The sequence below is a fragment of the Heptranchias perlo genome, unplaced genomic scaffold (assembly GCF_035084215.1).
Source record: "Heptranchias perlo isolate sHepPer1 unplaced genomic scaffold, sHepPer1.hap1 HAP1_SCAFFOLD_1786, whole genome shotgun sequence".
NCBI classification, from domain to species: domain Eukaryota; kingdom Metazoa; phylum Chordata; class Chondrichthyes; order Hexanchiformes; family Hexanchidae; genus Heptranchias; species Heptranchias perlo.
The window spans coordinates 1,994-24,375 of record NW_027139062.1 but is presented as its reverse complement, the minus strand read 5'-3'; the positions used below and the strand labels follow the sequence as shown (position 1 = coordinate 24,375).

Here is a 22,382-nt window from a genome sequence, read left to right as displayed (position 1 = left end):
TGGGTTTATTGACCAATCCCACTGACCGTGTGTGAGACCGGGTCTCCCTCGGTTTATTGACCAATCGCACTGACCGTGAGAGACCGGGTCTCCCTCGGGTTTATTGACCAATCCCACTGACCGTGAGAGAGACCGGGTCTCCATCGGGTTTATTGACCAATCCCACTGACCGTGTGAGAGACCGGGTCTCCCTCGGGTTTATTGACCAATCCCACTGACCGTGAGAGGAGACCGGGTCTCCCTGGGGTTTATTGACCAATCCCACTGACCGTGTGAGAGACCGGGTCTCCCTCGGGTTTATTGACCAATTCCCACTGACCGTTGTGAGAGACCGGTCTCCCTTGGGTTTATTGACCAATCCCACTGACCGTGTATGAGACCCGGGTCTCCCTCGGGTTTATTGACCAATCCCACTGACCGTGAGAGACCGGGTCTCCCTCGGGTTTATTGACCAATCCCACTGACCGTGTGTGAGACCGGGTCTCCCTCGGGTTTATTGACCAATCCCACTGACCGTGTGTGAGAGACCGGGTCTCCCTCGGGTTTATTGACCAATCCCACTGACCGTGAGAGACCGGGTCTCCCTCGGGTTTATTGACCAATCCCACTGACCGTGTGAGAGACCGGGTCTCCCTCGGGTTTATTGACCAATCCCACTGACCGTGTGTGAGAGACCGGGTCTCCCTCGGGTTTATTGACCAATCCCACTGACCGTGTGTGTGAGACCGGGTCTCCCTCGGGTTTATTGACCAATCGCACTGACCGTGTGTGAGACCGGGTCTCCCTCGGGTTTATTGACCAATCCCACTGACCGTGAGAGAGACCGGGTCTCCCTCGGGTTTATTGACCAATCCCACTGACCGTGTGTGAGACCGGGTCTCCCTCGGGTTTATTGACCAATCCCACTGACCGTGAGAGAGACCGGGTCTCCCTCGGGTTTATTGACCAATCCCACTGACCGTGTGTGAGACCGGGTCTCCCTCGGGTTTATTGACCAATCCCACTGACCGTGTGATAGACCGGGTCTCCCTCGGGTTTATTGACCAATCGCACTGACCGTGTGAGAGGACCGGGTCTCCCTCGGGTTTATTGACCAATCGCACTGACCGTGTGAGAGACCGGGTCTCCCTCGGGTTTATTGACCAATCCCACTGACCGTGTGAGAGACCGGGTCTCCCTCGGGTTTATTGACCAATCGCACTGACCGTGTGAGAGACCGGGTCTCCCTCGGGTTTATTGACCAATCCCACTGACCGTGTGAGAGACCGGGTCTCCCTCGGGTTTATTGACCAATCCCACTGACCGTGTGTGAGACCGGGTCTCCCTCGGGTTTATTGACCAATCGCACTGACCGTGTTTGAGAGACCGGGTCTCCATCGGGTTTATTGACCAATCCCACTGACCGTGTGAGAGACCGGGTCTCCCTCGGGTTTATTGACAATCGCACTGACCGTGTGAGAGACCGGGTCTCCCTCGGGTTTATTGACCAATCCCACTGACCGTGAGAGACCGGGTCTCCCTCGGGTTTATTGACCAATCCCACTGACCGTGAGAGACCGGGTCTCCCTCGGGTTTATTGACCAATCCCACTGACCGTGAGAGACCGGGTCTCCCTCGGGTTTATTGACCAATCCCACTGACCGTGTGTGAGACCGGGTCTCCCTCGGGTTTATTGACCAATCCCACTGACCGTGTGATAGACCGGGTCTCCCTCGGGTTTATTGACCAATCGCACTGACCGTGTGAGAGACCGGGTCTCCCTCGGGTTTATTGACCAATCGCACTGACCGTGTGAGAGACCGGGTCTCCCTCGGGTTTATTGACCAATCCCACTGACCGTGTGTGAGACCGGGTCTCCCTCGGGTTTATTGACCAATCGCACTGACCGTGTGAGAGACCGGGTCTCCCTCGGGTTTATTGACCAATCCCACTGACCGTGTGTGAGACCGGGTCTCCCTCGGGTTTATTGACCAATCCCACTGACCGTGTGAGAGACCGGGGTCTCCCTCGGGTTTATTGACCAATCGCACTGACCGTGTGAGAGACCGGGTCTCCCTCGGGTTTATTGACCAATCGCACTGACCGTGTGAGAGACCGGGTCTCCCTCGGGTTTATTGACCAATCGCACTGACCGTGTGAGAGACCGGGTCTCCCTCGGGTTTATTGACCAATCCCACTGACCGTGTGAGAGACCGGGTCTCCCTCGGGTTTATTGACCAATCGCACTTACCGTGTGTGAGACCGGGTCTCCCTCGGTTTATTGACCAATCGCACTGACCGTGTGTGAGACCGGGTCTCCCTCGGGTTTATTGACCAATCGCACTGACCGTGTGAGAGACCGGGTCTCCCTCGGGTTTATTGACCAATCGCACTGACCGTGTGAGAGACCGGGTCTCCCTCGGGTTTATTGACCAATCCCACTGACCGTGTGTGAGAGACCGGGTCTCCCTCGGGTTTATTGACCAATCGCACTGACCGTGTGTGAGACCGGGTCTCCCTCGGGTTTATTGACCAATCCCACTGACTGTGTGAGAGACCGGGTCTCCCTCGGGTTTATTGACCAATCCCACTGACTGTGTGAGACCGGGTCTCCCTCGGGTTTATTGACTTTCTTTCCCCTCCTCTTCTCCCCAGTTCCCTCGGTTCCTCCGCCAATGTGAGTGGAGGTGGTGGTAAACGGAAGGAGCTGGTGATTGTGTGGGAGGTAAGTGTTTGCCAGTAATCTCCCCGTTGTCACACTCCCTGCCCATTGCTGGCTCTCATTCACCAAACAGCCCAGCTACTCAACGGTTCAGGGAGTGCCTGAACCCCAGGCTCAGGAGGGAAGTCCCCCTCTCCATCCCCGGCCTGTCCTGCGTGAGCTGATCTGACCGGGGTAATTCACTCGTGGCCATGAGGGAGGGAGGGAGGGAGGGAGGAAAGGAGAGAGAGAAAGGGACAGAGAGAGAGAGAGAGAGAGAGTAAGGGAGAGAGAGAAAGGGACAGAGAGAGAGAGAGAGACAGAGAGAGAGAGAGAGTAAGGGAGATAGAGGGGAAAGAGAGAGACAGAGAGACAGAGAGAGAGAGAGACAGAGAGAGAGAGAGACAGAGAGAGAGAGAGACAGAGAGAGAGAGAGACAGAGAGAGAGAGAGAGAGAGTAAGGAGAGAGAGAAAGGGACAGAGAGAGAGACAGAGAGAGAGAGAGAGAGTAAGGGAGAGAGAGAGAGAGAGAGAGAGAGAGAGTAAGGGAGAGAGAGAGAGAGAGTAAGGGAGAGAGAGGGGAAAGAGAGAGACAGAGAGAGAGAGACAGAGAGACAGGGAGAGAGAGAGAGAGACAGAGAGAGAGAGAGAGACAGGGAGAGAGAGAGAGAGACTCAAGGAGCAACAGTGGGAGAAAGAGTGAGTGAGAGGGGGACAGAGAGAGAGGACCGAGCAAGGGACAGAGAGAGAGGGACAGAGCGAGGGGGAGAGGGACAGAGAGAGAGGGACAGAGAGAGGACCGAGCAAGGGACAGAGAGAAAGGGACAGAGAGAGAGGGACAGAGAGAGGACCGAGCAAGGGACAGAGAGAGAGGGACAGAGAGAGAGGGACAGAGCGAGGGGGAGAGGGACAGAGAGAGAGGACCGAGCAAGGGACAGAGAGAAAGGGACAGAGCGAGGGGGGAGAGGGACAGAGAGAGAGGGACAGAGAGAGGACCGAGCAAGGGACAGAGAGAAAGGGACAGAGAGAGAGGGACAGAGAGAGGACCGAGCAAGGGACAGAGAGAGAGGGACAGAGAGAGGACCGAGCAAGGGACAGAGAGAGAGGGACAGAGAGAGAGGGACAGAGCGAGGGGGAGAGGGACAGAGAGAGAGGACCGAGCAAGGGACAGAGAGAAAGGGACAGAGCGAGGGGAGAGGGACAGAGAGAGAGGGACAGAGAGAGGACCGAGCAAGGGACAGAGAGAAAGGGACAGAGAGAGAGGGACAGAGAGAGAGGGACAGAGCGAGGGGGAGAGGGACAGAGAGAGAGGACCGAGCAAGGGACAGAGAGAAAGGGACAGAGCGAGGGGGAGAGGGACAGAGAGAGAGAGAGACAGAGAGAGAGAGAGAGAGAGAGAGGGGAAAGAGAGTGACAGAGAGAGAGAGAGAGAGAGGACTGAGCAAGGGACAGAGAGAAAGGGACAGAGCGAGGGGGAGAGGGACAGAGAGGGTGACAGAGTGAGGGATAGAGAGAGAGAGAGAGTGAGGAAGAGACAGAGAGGAGGGGGAGAGGAGATGTTTGTTGCCGGGATTTGTGACCTGTCTTTGCCGCCCTCTTGGTGCAGCCGGTTTCAGAGGAGTTCCAGCACGGTGAAGGGTTCGGTTACATCGTGGCCTTTCGACCAAACGGGACCCGGGGCTGGATGGAGAAGATGGTGTCTGTGCCGGACGTGTGTCGATACGTGTACAGGGACGAGAATCTGAGGCCCCTCACTCCCTTCGAGGTCAAGGTCGGAGTTTATAACAACAAGGGGGACGGGGCCTTCAGCCCAATCACCGTGGTTCAGTCCGCAGAGGGGAGGTGGGTCTCAGATCGACAGAGTGTGGAACAGAGGGTCAGTATCTGACCCGGGGGGGGGAGGGGACCGGGGGGAGTAGGGGACCCGGGGGGGGGGGGGGGGGGGGGGGGGAGAGGGGACCCGGGGTGGGGGGGGGGGGAGGGGGAGAGGGACCCGGGGGGAGAGGGACCCGGGGGGGAGAGGGGATGGTGTGGGACAGAGGGTCAGACTCTCACACACACACACACAGACTCACTCACACACACACACAGACTCACTCACACACACACAATCACTCACACACAGACTCTCACACACACACACACAGACTCTCACACACACACACAGACTCACTCACACACACACAGACTCACTCACACACACACACAGACTCACTCACACACACACAGACTCACTCACACACACACACAGACTCACTCACACACACACAGACTCACACACACACACACAGACTCACTCACACACACACAGACTCACTCACACACACACAGACTCACTCACACACACACAGACTCACTCACACACACACACAGACTCACTCACACACACACACAGACTCACTCACACACACACACAGACTCACTCACACACACACACAGACTCACTCACACACACACACAGACTCACTCACACACACACACAGACTCACTCACACACACACAGACTCACTCACACACACACACAGACTCACTCACACACACACACAGACTCACTCACACACACACAGACTCACTCACACACACACACAGACTCACTCACACACACACACAGACTCACTCACACACACACACACAGACTCACTCACACACACACACAGACTCACTCACACACACACACAGACTCACTCACACACACACAGACTCACTCACACACACACACAGACTCACTCACACACACACACAGACTCACTCACACACACACACAGACTCACTCACACACACACACAGACTCACTCACACACACACACAGACTCACTCACACACACACAGACTCACTCACACACACACACAGACTCACTCACACACACACACAGACTCACTCACACACACACACAGACTCACTCACACACACAGACTCACTCACACACACACACAGACTCACTCACACACACACAGACTCACACACACACACAGACTCACTCACACACACTCACAGACTCACTCACACACACACACAGACTCACTCACACACACACACAGACTCACTCACACACACACAGACTCACTCACACACACACACAGACTCACTCACACACACTCACAGACTCACTCACACACACACAGACTCACTCACACACACACAGACTCACTCACACACACACACAGACTCACTCACACACACACACAGACTCACTCACACACACACACAGACTCACTCACACACACACAGACTCACTCACACACACACAGACTCACTCACACACACACACAGACTCACTCACACACACACACAGACTCACTGACACTCACACACAGACTCACTCACACACACACACAGACTCACTCACACACACACACAGACTCACTCACACACACACACAGACTCACTCACACACACACACAGACTCACTCACACACACACAGACTCACTCACACACACACACAGACTCACTCACACACACACACAGACTCACTCACACACACACAGACTCACTCACACACACACACAGACTCACTCACACACACACACAGACTCACTCACACACACACACAGACTCACTCACACACACACACAGACTCACTCACACACACACACAGACTCACTCACACACACACACAGACTCACACACACACACAGACTCACTCACACACACACAGACTCACTCACACACACACACAGACTCACACACACACACACAGACTCACTCACACACACACAGACTCAATCACACACACACAGACTCACTCACACACACACAGACTCACTCACACACACACACAGACTCACACACACACACACAGACTCACTCACACACACACAGACTCAATCACACACACACAGACTCACTCACACACACAGACTCACTCACACACACACAGACTCACTCACACACACACACAGACTCACTCACACACACACACAGACTCACTCACACAGACTCACTCACACACACACACAGACTCACTCACACACACACACAGACTCACTCACACACACACACAGACTCACTCACACACACACACAGACACTCACACACACACACAGACTCACTCACACACACACACAGACTCACTCACACACACACAGACTCACTCACACACACAGACTCACTCACACACACACACACACAGACTCACTCACACACACACACACAGACTCACTCACACACACACACAGACTCACTCACACACACACACAGACTCACACACACACACACAGACTCACTCACACACACACACAGACTCACTCACACACACACACAGACTCACTCACACACACACAGACTCACACACACACACAGACTCACTCACACACACACACAGACTCACTCACACACACACACAGACTCACTCACACACACAGACTCACTCACACACACACACAGACTCACTCACACACACACACAGACTCACTCACACACAGACTCACTCACACACACACAGACTCACTCACACACACACACAGACTCACTCACACACACACACAGACTCACACACACACACAGACTCACACACACACACAGACTCACACACACACACAGACTCACACACACAGACTCACACACACACAGACTCACTCACACACACACACAGACTCACTCACACACACACAGACTCACTCACACACACACACAGACTCACACACACACACAGACTCACTCACACACACACAGACTCACTCACACACACACACAGACTCACTCACACACACAGACTCACACACTCACACACACACTCACACACACAGACTCACTCGCACACACAGACTCACACACACACACACAGACTCACTCACACACACACACACACACACTCACACACACACACTCACTCGCACACACTCACTCGCACACAGAGACTCACTCACACACACAGACTCACTCACACACACACACAGAGACTCACTCACACACTCACACTCACACACAGACTCACACACACACACACACAGACTCACACACACACACACAGACTCACTCACACACACACAGACTCACTCACACACACACAGACTCACTCACACACACACAGACTCACTCACACACACACAGACTCACTCACACACACACACAGACTCACTCACACACACAGACTCACTCACACTCACACACACAGACTCACTCACACACACACACAGACTCACACATACACACAGACTCACTCACACACACAGACTCACTCACTCACACACACACAGACTCACTCACACACACACACAGACTCACTCACACACACACACAGACTCACTCACACACACAGACTCACTCACTCACACACACACAGACTCACTCACACACACACACAGACTCACTCACACACACACACACAGACTCACTCACACACACACAGACTCACTCACACACACACACACAGACTCTCACACATGCAAACGTGCACACAACCTTTCCAGAAGGGGTCACTGAGCATTATTTAGGAGCAGGAACCCTGGCTGATTTCCCCCTCTCTCTAACCCAGGGGTCACTGGACAGTGATCAGGAGCAGGAACCCTGGCTGATTTCCCCCTCTCTCTAACCCAGGGGTCACTGGACAGTGATCGGGAGCAGGAACCCTGGCTGATTTCCCCCTCTCTCTAACCCAGGGGTCACTGGACAGTGATCGGGAGCAGGAACCCTGGCTGATTTCCCCTCTCTAACCCAGGGGTCACTGGACAGTGATCAGGAGCAGGAACCCTGGCTGATTTCCCTTCTCTCTAACCCAGGGTAACTGCGGCCTGTTGTAGCCCCCCCCCCATTACCGGGGACCAGGCAGAGATCAGCTCTCCCCCTGAGCTCGAGACCTGTGCGTGTTTTCATCCGCGTGTATTCTGGTTTCTTCTCAGAGCCGCAGATGGCCCCTTCGAACATCACTGTCACCAGTCTCTCGGCATCGGAGATCCAGGTCTCCTGGCACAGACTCCATCACGAGTCTCGCAAACCGCAGGGATATCAGGTACACCGTGTGTTATAGGATCGCGGGAACGCCGCGGGATCGCGGGAACGCCGCGTGTTATAGTGTACATTCCCTCTCTGTATCCCGCATTCTCCCCTTTCTGGTCCGATCGTTCCTGCACCCTGTCTGCAGAGTTTTCCTCTCTTTCTCCCCAGGTCAGTGTGCGGAAAGATTCCGATCAGGTGGATTCCGAGCAGATCGTGAGCACGAGCGGGAACGACTCCTCCCGCCTGGTGCCAGGATTAGAGGGGAACACACTGTACCTGGTGACAGTCCGTGCGTATAACAGTGCGGGAGTCGGCCCCTCCAGTGCCCCCAGGACAGTTCTCACCAAGAAATCACGTAAGCTGCTCACTTCCTTGGATAATATCGAGTCTGGTTCCCCCTCCGTCTGCCTCCCCCCTCCCCACCGCCCGGTGCGGGGCTGAGCCCCCCCACACAGAGAGACTCTGACCCCGGCCATTCCCACCCCACCCATCCAAATATCTCCCCTCCTCCTGTCGGGTGTCCGTCCTTTGCACAGTAACAGGGGCAGTGGAGTGTTTCCAGCGCTCTCCAGGGGGTGACCCAGACATTACCCAGTCCCCCGTCACACTGAAGACCGTTAGTCCGTGTTGTCCTAATTACCGGTGATGTCTTTCTATACACAGCTCCAAGCCAACCCCCTCTCAACATCTTGTGGCACCAGCATGGCCCGGCAGTGTCTCTGGGCTGGGAGCCTGTTCGCAATATGGACAATGAGTCAGAAGTGATGGGATACAAGGTGAGAGGCACTCGGGGAAACCAATTCCAGCACTCGGGGCACTGAGCAGGGTGAGGGACTGACCTTTCACCTCCGGGGGGGGGGTCAAAGTCTCCTCTCTCTGCTGGCTGTGAAAGGCCCACGTGGAGTAAGGAGAGGCAGGGAGAGAGTTTACTCCGTATCACAGGGGAGTAAACAGAGACACTCCCTGTGTGGGTTTAGGTGAGTGGGGAGTGTCCCCACGGGGGGAGAGAGTTTACTCCGCATCACAGGGGGTAAACAGAGACACTCCCTGTGTGGGTTTAGGTGAGTGGGGAGTGTCCCCACGGGGGGAGAGAGTTTACTCCGTATCACAGGGGGTAAACAGAGACACTCCCTGTGTGGGTTTAGTGAGTGGGGAGTGTCCCCACGGGGGGAGAGAGTTTACTCCGTATCACAGGGGAGTAAACAGAGACACTCCCTGTGTGGGTTTAGTGAGTGGGGAGTGTCCCCACGGGGGGAGAGAGTTTACTCCGTATCACAGGGGGTAAACAGAGACACTGAAATATCTGACTCGGGTCCTGATTGTCCCTCTGCCTCTCGCCAGGTGCTGTACCGACAAGAAGGACACAGCAGGAGCCAGGTCATCGAGACGAGGGAACCCTCGGCCGTCGTACTGCTCCCACAGGACGGAGTTTACATCATTGAGGTGCGGGCGTTCAGTGAGGGGGGAGACGGAACGATCAGCTCCCAGATCAGGGTCCCCAAATCATCAGGTAGGACTTCGATTCCTCCCGTCCCCCGTGCCGCAGGGCCTCGGCCCGTTCCCCCCGCCCCGGCGTGTGTTTAACGCCCGATCTCTTTCCCTCCTGTCTCAGGTTCCGATGCTGATTCCTGTTCTCCAGTCCAGGCCTCCTCGACCTCAGTGACCCTGATCCTTGCCCTGGTGCTGCCCTCAGCCTCCTGGTAGCCCCTCTCTCCCCCCCTCTCGTCCCCCCCCCTATGCGGGGAGAGAGGGGGGAAGACGGCGAACGGGTCCGCGTCAACAGTCCGCTGGATGGAGAGCGCGACCTCGGGATCGACCCCTGGAGCCTGTTGGGGAGGGGAGGGGGGAATCGGACCCAAGGACAATGACCCGGGAGGGTGAAAGGTCACCGATCTCCTCAGCGACTGGACCTCCTCTCCGGACACCAGGTCAGCTCACCGTGACGACTGGACCCCCCGCCCCCCCCCGTTTTATCTTCGACTGGAGGTGGAAATCTGCGACCCAGCGAAAGGGCACGAGCAGAGGACCTCGTGACCCGTGAACTCCGACCCGTGAACTCCGACCCGTGAACTCCGACCGTGTTCGAACTCTCAGCTCGTCCCCTCGGCCGATGCTCCCATCGACACGCCCTCCCCCCGACTCGGCCCCTGGGGAGGGTCGAGGGGGCTGGTCAGTTGTCCGCGTTGGCCTCTTGCTCTGCTTGTTCGGCTGTGGAACCCCCCCCCTCACTCGGGGGGGGGGGGGGCGGGGGGGGCGGTGGGCAGCAGGCCGGACGTTCGAGCTCCCCGAACCCCTTTGCCCCCTCTAGCCCGGCAAGGGTCAGGGTCCTTGCACAAGGGGAGTTGGGCTGTAGGTTCTAAAAGCAGCAGAATTTGTAATCGAGGCCCAGGCTGTCGGCCTACAGTCCCCACGGTCAGGCTGGTGTGACTGACCTCTGACCCCGCCCTCCCGGTCCGGAGGCTGTGAACCCATGTGTTTGTGGGACAGTAGAGCTGGTTTGGGATCAGGCCCCGTTTCTCTGCCCCTTCGTCTGTCCATCCTCTCACTCCGTCTCTGTCTGTAGCCCCCGCCCCCCCCCCAACCATTGTCTCCCCATTGCTCAGCGACTTGCCTCAAAGTTTAGACTCCTTCCCCCACTGGCGCTCAAGGCCCTGCTTTGGTTCCCGCTTCGAAATAAGAACTAGGAGCAGGAGTAGGCCATTCGGCCCCTCGAGCCTGTTCCGCCTTTCAATCAGATCATGGCTGATCTTTAACCTCAACTCCACTTTTCCGTCCGATCCCCATATTCCTTGATTCCCCAAGAGTCCAAAAATCTACCCATCTCAGCCTTGAATATACTCAATGACTCAGCATCCACAACCCTCTGGGGTAGAAAATTCCAAAGATTCACAACCCTCTGTGTGAAGAAACTCCTCCTCACCTCAGTCTTGAATGGCCGACCCCTTATCCTGCGACTATGCCCCCTAGTTCTAGACTCTCTAGTCAGGAGAAACAATCTCTTAGCATCTACCCTGTCAAGCCCCCTCATAATCTTATATGTTTCAATGAGATCACTTCTCATTCTTCTGGATCCACGGTTCTCAGTACGAACCGCGGGAGTGGTTCCAGTGCGGTTTCCATGGAGACAGTGGCACAGGGGCCCAGAGGGGAATTAGGCACCTGTGGAAATAAAACAGATTAAAATAGTTTATTTATAACAATTTGCAACGTAGAGACTCGTTTCTTTGTGCATTATAGTGTGTCTCTGTGTGATAGTGCGTGAGTGGGAGAGTGTGTGTGTGAGTGTGTTATAGTGTGTCTCGGTGTGATAGTGCGTGAGTGGGAGAGTGTGTGTGTGAGAGTGTGTGTGAGTGTGTTATAGTGTGTCTCTGTGTGATAGTGCGTGAGTGGGAGAGTGTGTGTGTGAGAGTGTGTGTGAGTGTGTTATAGTGTGTCTCGGTGTGATAGTGCGTGAGTGGGAGAGTGTGTGTGTGAGAGTGTGTGTGAGTGTGTTATAGTGTGTCTCTGTGTGATAGTGCGTGAGTGGGAGAGTGTGTGTGAGAGTGTGTGTGAGTGTGTTATAGTGTGTCTCCCTGTGATAGTGCGTGAGTGGGAGAGTGTGTGTGTGAGTGTGTTATAGTGTGTCTCTGTGTGATAGTGCGTGAGTGGGAGAGTGTGTGTGTGAGAGTGTGTGTGAGTGTGTTATAGTGTGTCTCCCTGTGATAGTGCGTGAGTGGGAGAGAGTGTGTGTGAGTGTGTTATAGTGTGTCTCTGTGTGATAGTGCGTGAGTGGGAGAGTGTGTGTGAGTGTGTTATAGTGTGTCTCCCTGTGATAGTGCGTGAGTGGGAGAGTGTGTGTGTGAGAGTGTGTGTGAGTGTGTTATAGTGTGTCTCCCTGTGATAGTGCGTGAGTGGGAGAGAGTGTGTGTGAGTGTGTTATAGTGTGTCTCTGTGTGATAGTGCGTGAGTGGGAGAGTGTGTGTGAGAGAGTGTGTTATAGTGTGTCTCTGTGTGATAGTGCGTGAGTGGGAGAGTGTGTGTGTGAGAGTGTGTGTGAGTGTGTTATAGTGTGTCTCTTTGTGATAGTGCATGAGTGGGAGAGTGTGTGTGTGCGTGTGTTATAGTGTGTCTCCCTGTGATAGTGCGTGAGTGGGAGAGTGTGTGTGTGAGAGTGTGTGTGAGTGTGTTATAGTGTGTCTCTGTGTGATAGTGCGTGAGTGGGAGAGTGTGTGTGTGAGAGTGTGTGTGAGTGTGTTATAGTGTGTCTCCCTGTGATAGTGCGTGAGTGGGAGAGTGTGTGTGAGTGTGTTATAGTGTGTCTCCCTGTGATAGTGCGTGAGTGGGAGAGTGTGTGTGTGAGTGTGTTATAGTGTGTCTCCCTGTGATAGTGCGTGAGTGGGAGAGTGTGTGTGTGAGAGTGTGTGTGAGTGTGTTATAGTGTGTCTCCGTGTGATAGTGTGTGAGTGGGAGAGTGTGTGTGAGTGTGTTATAGTGTGTCTCTGTGTGATAGTGCGTGAGTGGGAGAGTGTGTGTGAGAGTGTGTGTGAGTGTGTTATAGTGTGTCTCCCTGTGAGAGTGTGTGTGAGTGTGTTATAGTGTGTCTCTGTGTGATAGTGCGTGAGTGGGAGAGTGTGTGTGTGAGAGTGTGTGTGAGTGTGTTATAGTGTGTCTCTGTGTGATAGTGCGTGAGTGGGAGAGTGTGTGTGTGAGTGTGTGTGAGTGTGTTATAGTGTGTCTCCGTGTGATAGTGCGTGAGTGGGAGAGTGTGTGTGTGAGTGTGTTATAGTGTGTCTCCCTGTGATAGTGCGTGAGTGGGAGAGTATGTGTGTGAGAGTGTGTGTGAGTGTGTTATAGTGTGTCTCCCTGTGATAGTGCGTGAGTGGGAGAGTGTGTGTGTGAGAGTGTGTGTGAGTGTGTTATAGTGTGTCTCTGTGTGATAGTGCGTGAGTGGGAGAGAGTGTGTGTGTGAGTGTGTGTGAGTGTGTTATAGTGTGTCTCTGTGTGATAGTGCGTGAGTGGGAGAGTGTTTGTGAGTGTGTGTGTGAGTGTGTTATAGTGTGTCTCCCTGTGATAGTGCGTGAGTGGGAGAGTGTGTGTGTGTGTGTGTGAGTGTGTTATAGTGTGTCTCCCTGTGATAGTGCGTGAGTGGGAGAGTGTGTGTGTGTGTGTGTGAGTGTGTTATAGTGTGTCTCCCTGTGATAGTGCGTGAGTGGGAGAGTGTGTGTGAGTGTGTTATAGTGTGTCTCTGTGTGATAGTGCGTGAGTGGGAGAGTGTGTGTGTGAGAGTGTGTGTGAGTGTGTTATAGTGTGTCTCTGTGATAGTGCGTGAGTGGGAGAGTGTGTGTGAGTGTGTGTGTGAGTGTGTTATAGTGTGTCTCTGTGTGATAGTGCGTGAGTGGGAGAGTGTGTGTGTGTGTGAGTGTGTTATAGTGTGTCTCTGTGTGATAGTGCGTGAGTGGGAGAGTGTGTGTGTGAGTGTGTTATAGTGTGTCTCCCTGTGATAGTGCGTGAGTGGGAGAGTGTGTGTGAGTGTGTTATAGTGTGTCTCCCTGTGATAGTGCGTGAGTGGGAGAGTGTGTGTGAGAGTGTGTGTGAGTGTGTTATAGTGTGTCTCCCTGTGATAGTGCGTGAGTGGGAGAGTGTGTGTGAGAGTGTGTGTGAGTGTGTTATAGTGTGTCTCCCTGTGATAGTGCGTGAGCGGGAGAGTGTGTGTGAGAGTGTGTGTGAGTGTGTTATAGTGTGTCTCTGTGTGATAGTGCGTGAGTGGGAGAGTGTGTGTGTGTGAGTGTGTTATAGTGTGTCTCTGTGTGATAGTGCGTGAGTGGGAGAGTGTGTGTGAGTGTGTTATAGTGTGTCTCTGTGTGATAGTGCGTGAGTGGGAGAGTGTGTGTGTGAGTGTGTTATAGTGTGTCTCTGTGTGATAGTGCGTGAGTGGGAGAGTGTGTGTGAGTGTGTGTGTGAGTGTGTTATAGTGTGTCTCTGTGTGATAGTGCGTGAGTGGGAGAGTGTGTGTGTGAGTGTGTTATAGTGTGTCTCTGTGTGATAGTGCGTGAGTGGGAGAGTGTGTGTGAGAGTGTTATAGTGTGTCTCTGTGTGATAGTGCGTGAGTGGGAGAGTGTGTGTGTGAGAGTGTGTGTGAGTGTGTTATAGTGTGTCTCTGTGTGATAGTGCGTGAGTGGGAGAGTGTGTGTGTGAGAGTGTGTGTGAGTGTGTTATAGTGTGTCTCTGTGTGATAGTGCGTGAGTGGGAGAGTGTGTGTGTGAGAGTGTGTGTGAGAGTGTTATAGTGTGTCTCTGTGTGATAGTGCGTGAGTGGGAGAGTGTGTGTGAGAGTGTGTGTGAGTGTGTTATAGCGTGTCTCCCTGTGAATGCGTGAATGGGAGAGTGTGTGTGAGTTGGTGTGTGATAGTGTGTGAGTGTTATTGTGTGTCTTTCTCTGATAGTTCATGAGTGGGAGAGTGTGTTCCAGTGTGTTCCAGTGTGTCTGCGATAGTGCACGAGTTTCAAAGTGTGTGAGTGAGCGTGAGATTGTGAGTGAGTTTTTGTGCATGTCTGGGAGAAAGTGTCTGCGTGTCAGATCACGCGTGTGAAAGCGTGTATGTCTGAGTGTGTGTGTGCGATAGTATGTGTGTAATATTGTGTGTGTGTACATGCGGGTGTGTGCAGGAGAGAAAGTGAATGGTGAGAGAGTGCAAGAGTGAGTGTGTGAGAGACAGTGTGTGTGCGTGTGTTTGAGATTCAGCGACCAGAAGATTGTGGGTTCGAGACCCACTCCAGAGATTCAAGCCCAGACCCACACTCCCAGGTCAGTGCTGAGGGAGCGCCGCACTGTCGGAGGGTCAGTACTGAGGGAGCGCCGCACTGTCGGAGGGTCAGTGCTGAGGGAGCGCCGCACTGTCGGAGGGTCAGTACTGAGGGAGCACCGCACTGTCGGAGGGTCAGTACTGAGGGAGCGCCGCACTGTCGGAGGGTCAGTGCTGAGGGAGCGCCGCACTGTCGGAGGGTCAGTACTGAGGGAGCACCGCACTGTCGGAGGGTCAGTACTGAGGGAGCGCCGCACTGTCGGAGGGGCAGTGCTGAGGGAGCGCCGCACTGTCGGAGGGTCAGTGCTGAGGGAGCGCCGCACTGTCGGAGGGTCAGTACTGAGGGAGCGCCGCACTGTCGGAGGGGCAGTGCTGAGGGAGCACCGCACTGTCGGAGGGGCAGTGCTGAGGGAGCGCCGCACTGTCGGAGGGTCAGTACTGAGGGAGCGCCGCACTGTCGGAGGGGCAGTGCTGAGGGAGCACCGCACTGTCGGAGGGGCAGTGCTGAGGGAGTGCCGCACTGTCGGAGGGTCAGTACTGAGGGAGCGCCGCACTGTCGGAGGGGCAGTACTGGGGAGAGCCGCACTGTCGGAGGGTCAGTACTGAGGGAGCGCCGCACTGTCGGAGGGTCAGTACTGAGGGAGCGCCGCACTGTCGGAGGGTCAGTACTGAGGGAGCGCCGCACTGTCGGAGGGTCAGTACTGAGGGAGCGCCGCACTGTCGGAGGGTCAGTGCTGAGGGAGCGCCGCACTGTCGGAGGGTCGGTACTGAGGGAGCGCCGTACTGTCGGAGGGTCGGTACTGAGGGAGCGCCGCACTGTCGGAGGGTCAGTACTGAGGGAGCGCCGCACTGTCGGAGGGGCAGCACTGAGGGAGCGCCGCACTGTCGGAGGGGCAGTACTGAGGGAGCGCCGCACCGTCGGAGGGTCAGTACTGAGGGAGCGCCGCACCGTCGGAGGGTCAGTACTGAGGGAGCGCCGCACTGTCGGAGGGTCAGTACTGAGGGAGCGCCGCACCGTCGGAGGGTCAGTACTGAGGGAGCGCCGCACTGTCGGAGGGTCAGTACTGAGGGAGCGCCGCACTGTCGGAGGGTCAGTACTGAGGGAGCGCCGCACTGTCGGAGGGTCAGTACTGAGGGAGCGCCGCACTGTCGGAGGGGCAGTACTGAGGGAGCGCCGCACTGTCGGAGGGGCAGTACTGAGGGAGCGCCGCACTGTCGGAGGGGCAGTACTGAGGGAGCGCCGCACTGTCGGAGGGTCAGTACTGAGGGAGCGCCGCACTGTCGGAGGGGCAGTACTGAGGGAGCGCCGCACTGTCGGAGGGGCAGTACTGAGGGAGCGCCGCACTGTCGGAGGGGCAGTACTGAGGGAGCGCCGCACTGTTGGAGTGGCAGGACTGAGGGAGCGCCGCACTGTCGGAGGGTCAGTACTGAGGGAGCGCCGCACTGTCGGAGGGTCAGTACTGAGGGAGCGCCGCACTGTCGGAGGGTCAGTACTGAGGGAGCGCCGCACTGTCGGAAGGTCAGTACTGAGGGAGCGCCGCACTGTCGGACGGTCAGTACTGAGGGAGCGCCGCACTGTCGGACGGTCAGTACTGAGGGAGCGCCGCACTGTCGGACGGTCAGTACTGAGGGAGCGCCGCACTGTCGGACGGTCAGTACTGAGGGAGCGCCGCACTGTCGGACGGTCAGTACTTATCCCTCAACCAACATTAAAAACCAGATGATCTGGTCATTGTCTCATTGCTGTTTGTGGGATCTTGCTGTGTGTAAATTGTCTGCCCACATTACGAGTCACTGCGTTCTGACTTGACGAAGGGCTTGAGACACGATACCCGAGTCGGCAGCAAGCACTCCTGGTGGGAGTGAGGTCCTGTACACCATCACAAACACAAGGAAGAAGGGAGGGAATTTGAAATCACAGAATGATACAGCACAGAAGGGGGCCACTCTTTGAAAGAGCTCTCCAATTAATCCCACCCCCCTGCTCTTTCCCCAGAGCCCTGCAAATTTTTCCCCTTCAAGTATTTCTCCGATTCCCTTTTGAAAGTTATTATTGAATCTGCTTCCACCGCCCTTTCAGGCAGTGAATTCCAGATCAGAACAACTCGCTGCGTAAAAAAACATTCTCCTCATCTCCCCCTCTGGTTTCTTTTACCAATTACCTTAAATTTCCTCGCTGTTATCAGCATATTTCCAGAGTATAATCTGTGGCGGGAAACTGGGGCAGAAGTCTGTTGGTGTAACAAGGCTCGCCCTGAATTCCCCTCCGGCTTTGTGGTGTCAGCCTAGACTCAGAGGGAGGAGAGTGTGAGGCACGGCCTGACACACTTACGTTGAATTACATCGAACGTACAGCACAGAAACAGGCCATTCGGCCCATCAGGTCTGTGCTGGTGTTTATGCTCCACACGAGCCTCCTCCCTCCCTACTCCATCTCACCCTATCACCCTATCCTTCTATTCCTTTCTCCCTCATGTGTTTATCCGGCTTCCCCTTAAATCCATCTGTTATTCCCCTCAACCACTCCCCGTGGGAGTGAGTTCCACATTCTCACCACTCTCTGGGTGAAGAAGTTTCTCCTGAATTCCCTATTGGATTTATTACTGACTGTCTTATATTTATGGCCCCTAGTTCTGGTCTCCCCCACAAGTGGAAACAGCTTCTCTACATCGACCCTATCAAATCTTTTCATAATTTTAAAGACCTCCATCAGGTCACCCCTCAGCCTTCTCTTTTATAGAGAAAAGAGCCCCAGTCTGTTCAGCCTTTCCTGATAGCGATAACACCTCGTCCTTGTAAATCTTTTTTGCACCTTCTCCGGTGCCTCTATATGCTTTTTATAAGGAGACTAGAACTGTGCACAGTGCTCCAAGTGTGGTCTAACCAAGGTATATGGAGACCAGAACTGTGCACAGTGCTCCAAGTGTGGTCTAACCAAGGTATATGGAGACCAGAACTGTGCACAGTGCTCCAAGTGTGGTCTAACCAAGGTATATGGAGACCAGAACTGTGCACAGTGCTCCAAGTGTGGTCTAACCGAGGTATATGGAGACCAGAACTGCGCACAGTGCTCCAAGTGTGGTCTCACCCAGGTATATGGAGACCAGAACTGCGCACAGTGCTCCAAGTGTGGTCTAACCGAGGTATATGGAGACCAGAACTGTGCACAGTGCTCCAAGTGTGGTCTAACCAAGGTATATGGAGACCAGAACTGTGCTCAGTGCTCCAAGTGTGGTCTAACCAAGGTATATGGAGACCAGAACTGTGTACAGTGCTCCAAGTGTGGTCTAACCAAGCTTCGACACAATTATATCATAACTTCTCTGCTTTTCAGCTCTATTCCTCCAGAAATGAACCATATTGCTTTGTTTGATTTTTATCTCCTTCTTAACTTGCGTCGTTACTTTCAATGACATCATGGGTGAGTCAGCTGATAATCAATTCCTGAACTTGAACACACCCCACAGTCATAGCCCCCAATATCAGCTAAAAAACAAAACATAATTTCACAGTCTGACAGGCACAGAAACTCGTTCTTTAACTGCTTGCAGCTCCGCACCTGCCCAGGAGGCGGAGACAAAGACCAACATTTCATCCTGCATTTGAGAAACAAGACAGGATTTCAAATCATGTTCTGGTACCAGAACATCAGCCCGTACAGAGCGAGCAATTTTCACAGTTCCCCTCTCTCTCTCTCAGGGAGATATCTGTACACTGACTGGTGTCTCTCAGTCCCCTCTCTCTCAGGGAGATATCTGTACACTGACTGGTGTCTCTCAGTCCCCTCTCTCTCAGGGAGATATCTGTACACTGACTGGTGTCTCTCAGTCCCCTCTCTCTCAGGGAGATATCTGTACACTGACTGGTGTCTCTCAGTCCCTCTCTCTCAGGGAGATATCTGTACACTGACTGGTGTCTCTCAGTCCCCTCTCTCTCTCTCAGGGAGATATCTGTGCACTGACTGGTGTCTCTCAGTCCCCTCTCAGGGAGATATCTGTACACTGACTGGTGTCTCTCAGTCCCCTCTCTCTCTCTCAGGGAGATATCTGTGCACTGACTGGTGTCTCTCAGTCCCCTCTCTCTCTCTCAGGGAGATATCTGTGCACTGACTGGTGTCTCTCAGTCCCTCTCTCTCCCCCTCAGGGAGATATCTGTACACTGACTGGTGTCTCTCAGTCCCCTCTCCCTCAGGGAGATATCTGTACACTGACTGGTGTCTCTCAGTCCCTCTCTCTCAGGGAGATATCTGTACACTGACTGGTGTCTCTCAGTCCCTCTCTCTCAGGGAGATATCTGTACACTGACTGGTGTCTCTCAGTCCCCTCTCTCTCAGGGAGATATCTGTTCACTGACTGGTGTCTCTCAGTCTCTCTCTCAGGGAGATATCTGTACACTGACTGGTGTCTCTCAGTCTCTCTCTCTCAGGGAGATATCTGTACACTGACTGGTGTCTCTCAGTCCCTCTCTCTCAGGGAGATATCTGTACACTGACTGGTGTCTCTCAGTCCCTCTCTCTCAGGGAGATATCTGTACACTGACTGGTGTCTCTCAGTCCCCTCTCTCTCAGGGAGATATCTGTACACTGACTGGTGTCTCTCAGTCCCCTCTCTCTCAGGGAGATATCTGTACACTGACTGGTGTCTCTCAGTCCCTCTCTCAGGGAGATATCTGTACACTGACTGGTGTCTCTCAGTCCCCTCTCTCTCTCTCAGGGAGATATCTGTGCACTGACTGGTGTCTCTCAGTCCCTCTCTCTGTCAGGGAGATATCTGTACACTGACTGGTGTCTCTCAGTCCCTCTCTCTCAGGGAGATATCTGTACACTGACTGGTGTCTCTCAGTCCCCTCTCTCAGGGAGATATCTGTACACTGACTGGTGTCTCTCAGTCCCCTCTCTCAGGGAGATATCTGTACACTGACTGGTGTCTCTCAGTCCCCTCTCTCTCTCAGGGAGATACCTGTACACTGACTGGTGTCTCTCAGTCCCCTCTCTCTCAGGGAGATATCTGTTCACTGACTGGCGTCTCTCAGTCCCTCTCTTTCAGGGAGATATCTGTACACTGACTGGTGTCTCTCAGTCCCCTCTCTCTCAGGGAGATATCTGTACACTGACTGGTGTCTCTCAGTCCGCTCTCTCAGGGAGATATCTGTACACTGACTGGTGTCTCTCACTCCCCTCTCAGGGAGATATCTGTACACTGACTGGTGTCTCTCAGTCCCCTCTCTCTCAGGGAGATATCTGTACACTGACTGGTGTCTCTCAGTCTCTCTCTCAGGGTGATATCTGTACACTGACTGGTGTCTCTCAGTCCCTCTCTCTCAGGGAGATATCTGTACACTGACTGGTGTCTCTCAGTCCCCTCTCTCTCAGGGAGATATCTGTACACTGACTGGTGTCTCTCAGTCCCCCTCTCTCTCAGGGAGATATCTGTACACTGACTGGTGTCTCTCAGTCCCCTCTCTCAGGGAGATATCTGTACACTGGGCGGGGAAGGAGGGAGGAGTGGGCGAGGGGTATTTGAGTGTTCCTAATGCAGGCGCTGAGTTCTCCATTGGTTTGATTTCCCTCTCCCTGTTCCCGGGCTCCAGTTGTTTGAGTCAGTGTTGGAGTTGACAGGTCGATAATGTGAGGAGACAGAGTGTGAAAGAGAGCAGGTCAGAGAGACTGCTCTTCAAATCATAAATTAATGAAGCTCGTAGGTGAGTTAGGAACTGACAAGGACAATTGAGTTGTTCAATATTGAGCGAAACAGATGGAAAAAGTAGGAGAGAGAGAGAGAGAGCGAGACCCAAAGAGAGAGAGAGCGAGAGCCAGAGAGAGAGAGCGAGAGCCAGAGAGAGAGCGAGAGCCAGAGAGAGAGAGAGCGAGAGCCAGAGAGAGAGAGCGAGAGCCAGAGAGAGAGAGAGCGAGAGCCAGAGAGAGAGAGAGCGAGAGCCAGAGGGAGAGAGAGCGAGAGCCCAGAGAGAGAGAGAGCGAGAGCCAGAGAGAGAGAGAGCGAGAGCCAGAGAGAGAGAGAGCGAGAGCCAGAGAGAGAGAGAGCGAGAGCCAGAGAGAGAGAGAGCGAGAGCCAGAGAGAGAGAGCGAGAGCCAGAGAGAGAGAGAGCGAGAGCCAGAGAGAGAGAGAGAGAGCGAGAGCCAGAGAGAGAGAGAGAGCGAGAGCCAGAGAGAGAGAGAGAGCGAGAGCCAGAGAGAGAGAGAGCGAGAGCCAGAGAGAGAGAGAGAGCGAGAGCCAGAGAGAGAGAGAGAGCGAGAGCCAGAGAGAGAGAGAGCGAGAGCCAGAGAGAGAGAGAGAGCGAGAGCCAGAGAGAGAGAGCGAGAGCGAGAGCCCCAGAGAGAGAGAGCAAGAGCGAGACCCAGAGAGAGAGTCGAGAGCGAGAGCCAGAGAGAGAGAGCGAGAGCCAGAGAGCCAGAGAGAGAGAGCGAGAGCCGAGAGAGAGAGAGCTAGAGCCAGAGAGAGAGAGAGAGAGCGAGAGCCAGAGAGAGAGAGAGAGAGCGAGAGCCAGAGAGAGAGAGAGAGCGAGAGCCAGAGAGAGAGAGAGCGAGAGCCAGAGAGAGAGAGCGAGAGCCAGAGAGCCAGAGAGAGAGAGCGAGAGCCAGAGAGAGAGAGCGAGAGCAAGAGAGAGAGAGAGAGAGCGAGAGCCAGAGAGAGAGAGAGCGAGAGCCAGAGAGAGAGAGAGAGCGAGAGCCAGAGAGAGAGAGCGAGAGCCAGAGAGAGAGAGCCAGAGCCAGAGAGCCAGAGAGAGAGAGCGAGAGCCGGAGAGAGAGAGCGAGAGCAAGAGAGAGAGAGAGCGAGAGCCAGAGAGAGAGAGAGCGAGAGCCAGAGAGAGAGAGAGCGAGAGCAGAGAGAGAGAGAGCGAGAGCCAGAGAGAGAGAGAGCGAGAGCCAGAGAGAGAGAGAGAGCGAGAGCCAGAGAGAGAGAGAGCGAGAGCCAGAGAGAGAGAGAGCGAGAGCCAGAGAGAGAGAGCGAGAGCCAGAGAGAGAGAG

At 54.5% G+C, this 22,382-nt stretch overlaps 1 protein-coding gene across 1 annotated transcript; it reads left to right on the top strand.

Moving 5' to 3' along the window:
• Positions 1–8,523: 8,523 nt before the first annotated feature.
• On the top strand, positions 8,524–11,799 carry LOC137309736 (contactin-5-like). The gene is made up of 5 exons (XM_067977803.1): positions 8,524–8,629; positions 8,785–8,971; positions 9,280–9,392; positions 9,958–10,126; positions 10,229–11,799. Exons 1-5 carry the CDS (start codon positions 8,528–8,530, stop codon positions 10,318–10,320), a joined length of 663 nt encoding a protein of 220 aa, XP_067833904.1. The 5' UTR covers positions 8,524–8,527; the 3' UTR covers positions 10,321–11,799.
• Positions 11,800–22,382: the final 10,583 nt, after the last annotated feature.

Bases quoted from the DNA above. Each gene is read 5' to 3' on its own strand.
- LOC137309736 (XM_067977803.1), top strand. From the start codon at position 8,528: ATGGCCCCTTCGAACATCACTGTCACCAGTCTCTCGGCATCGGAGATC. The intron at 8,972-9,279 runs GTAAGCTGCTCA...TTCTATACACAG, and splicing joins AGTTCTCACCAAGAAATCAC to CTCCAAGCCAACCCCCTCTC. The intron at 10,127-10,228 runs GTAGGACTTCGA...CTCCTGTCTCAG, and splicing joins CAGGGTCCCCAAATCATCAG to GTTCCGATGCTGATTCCTGT.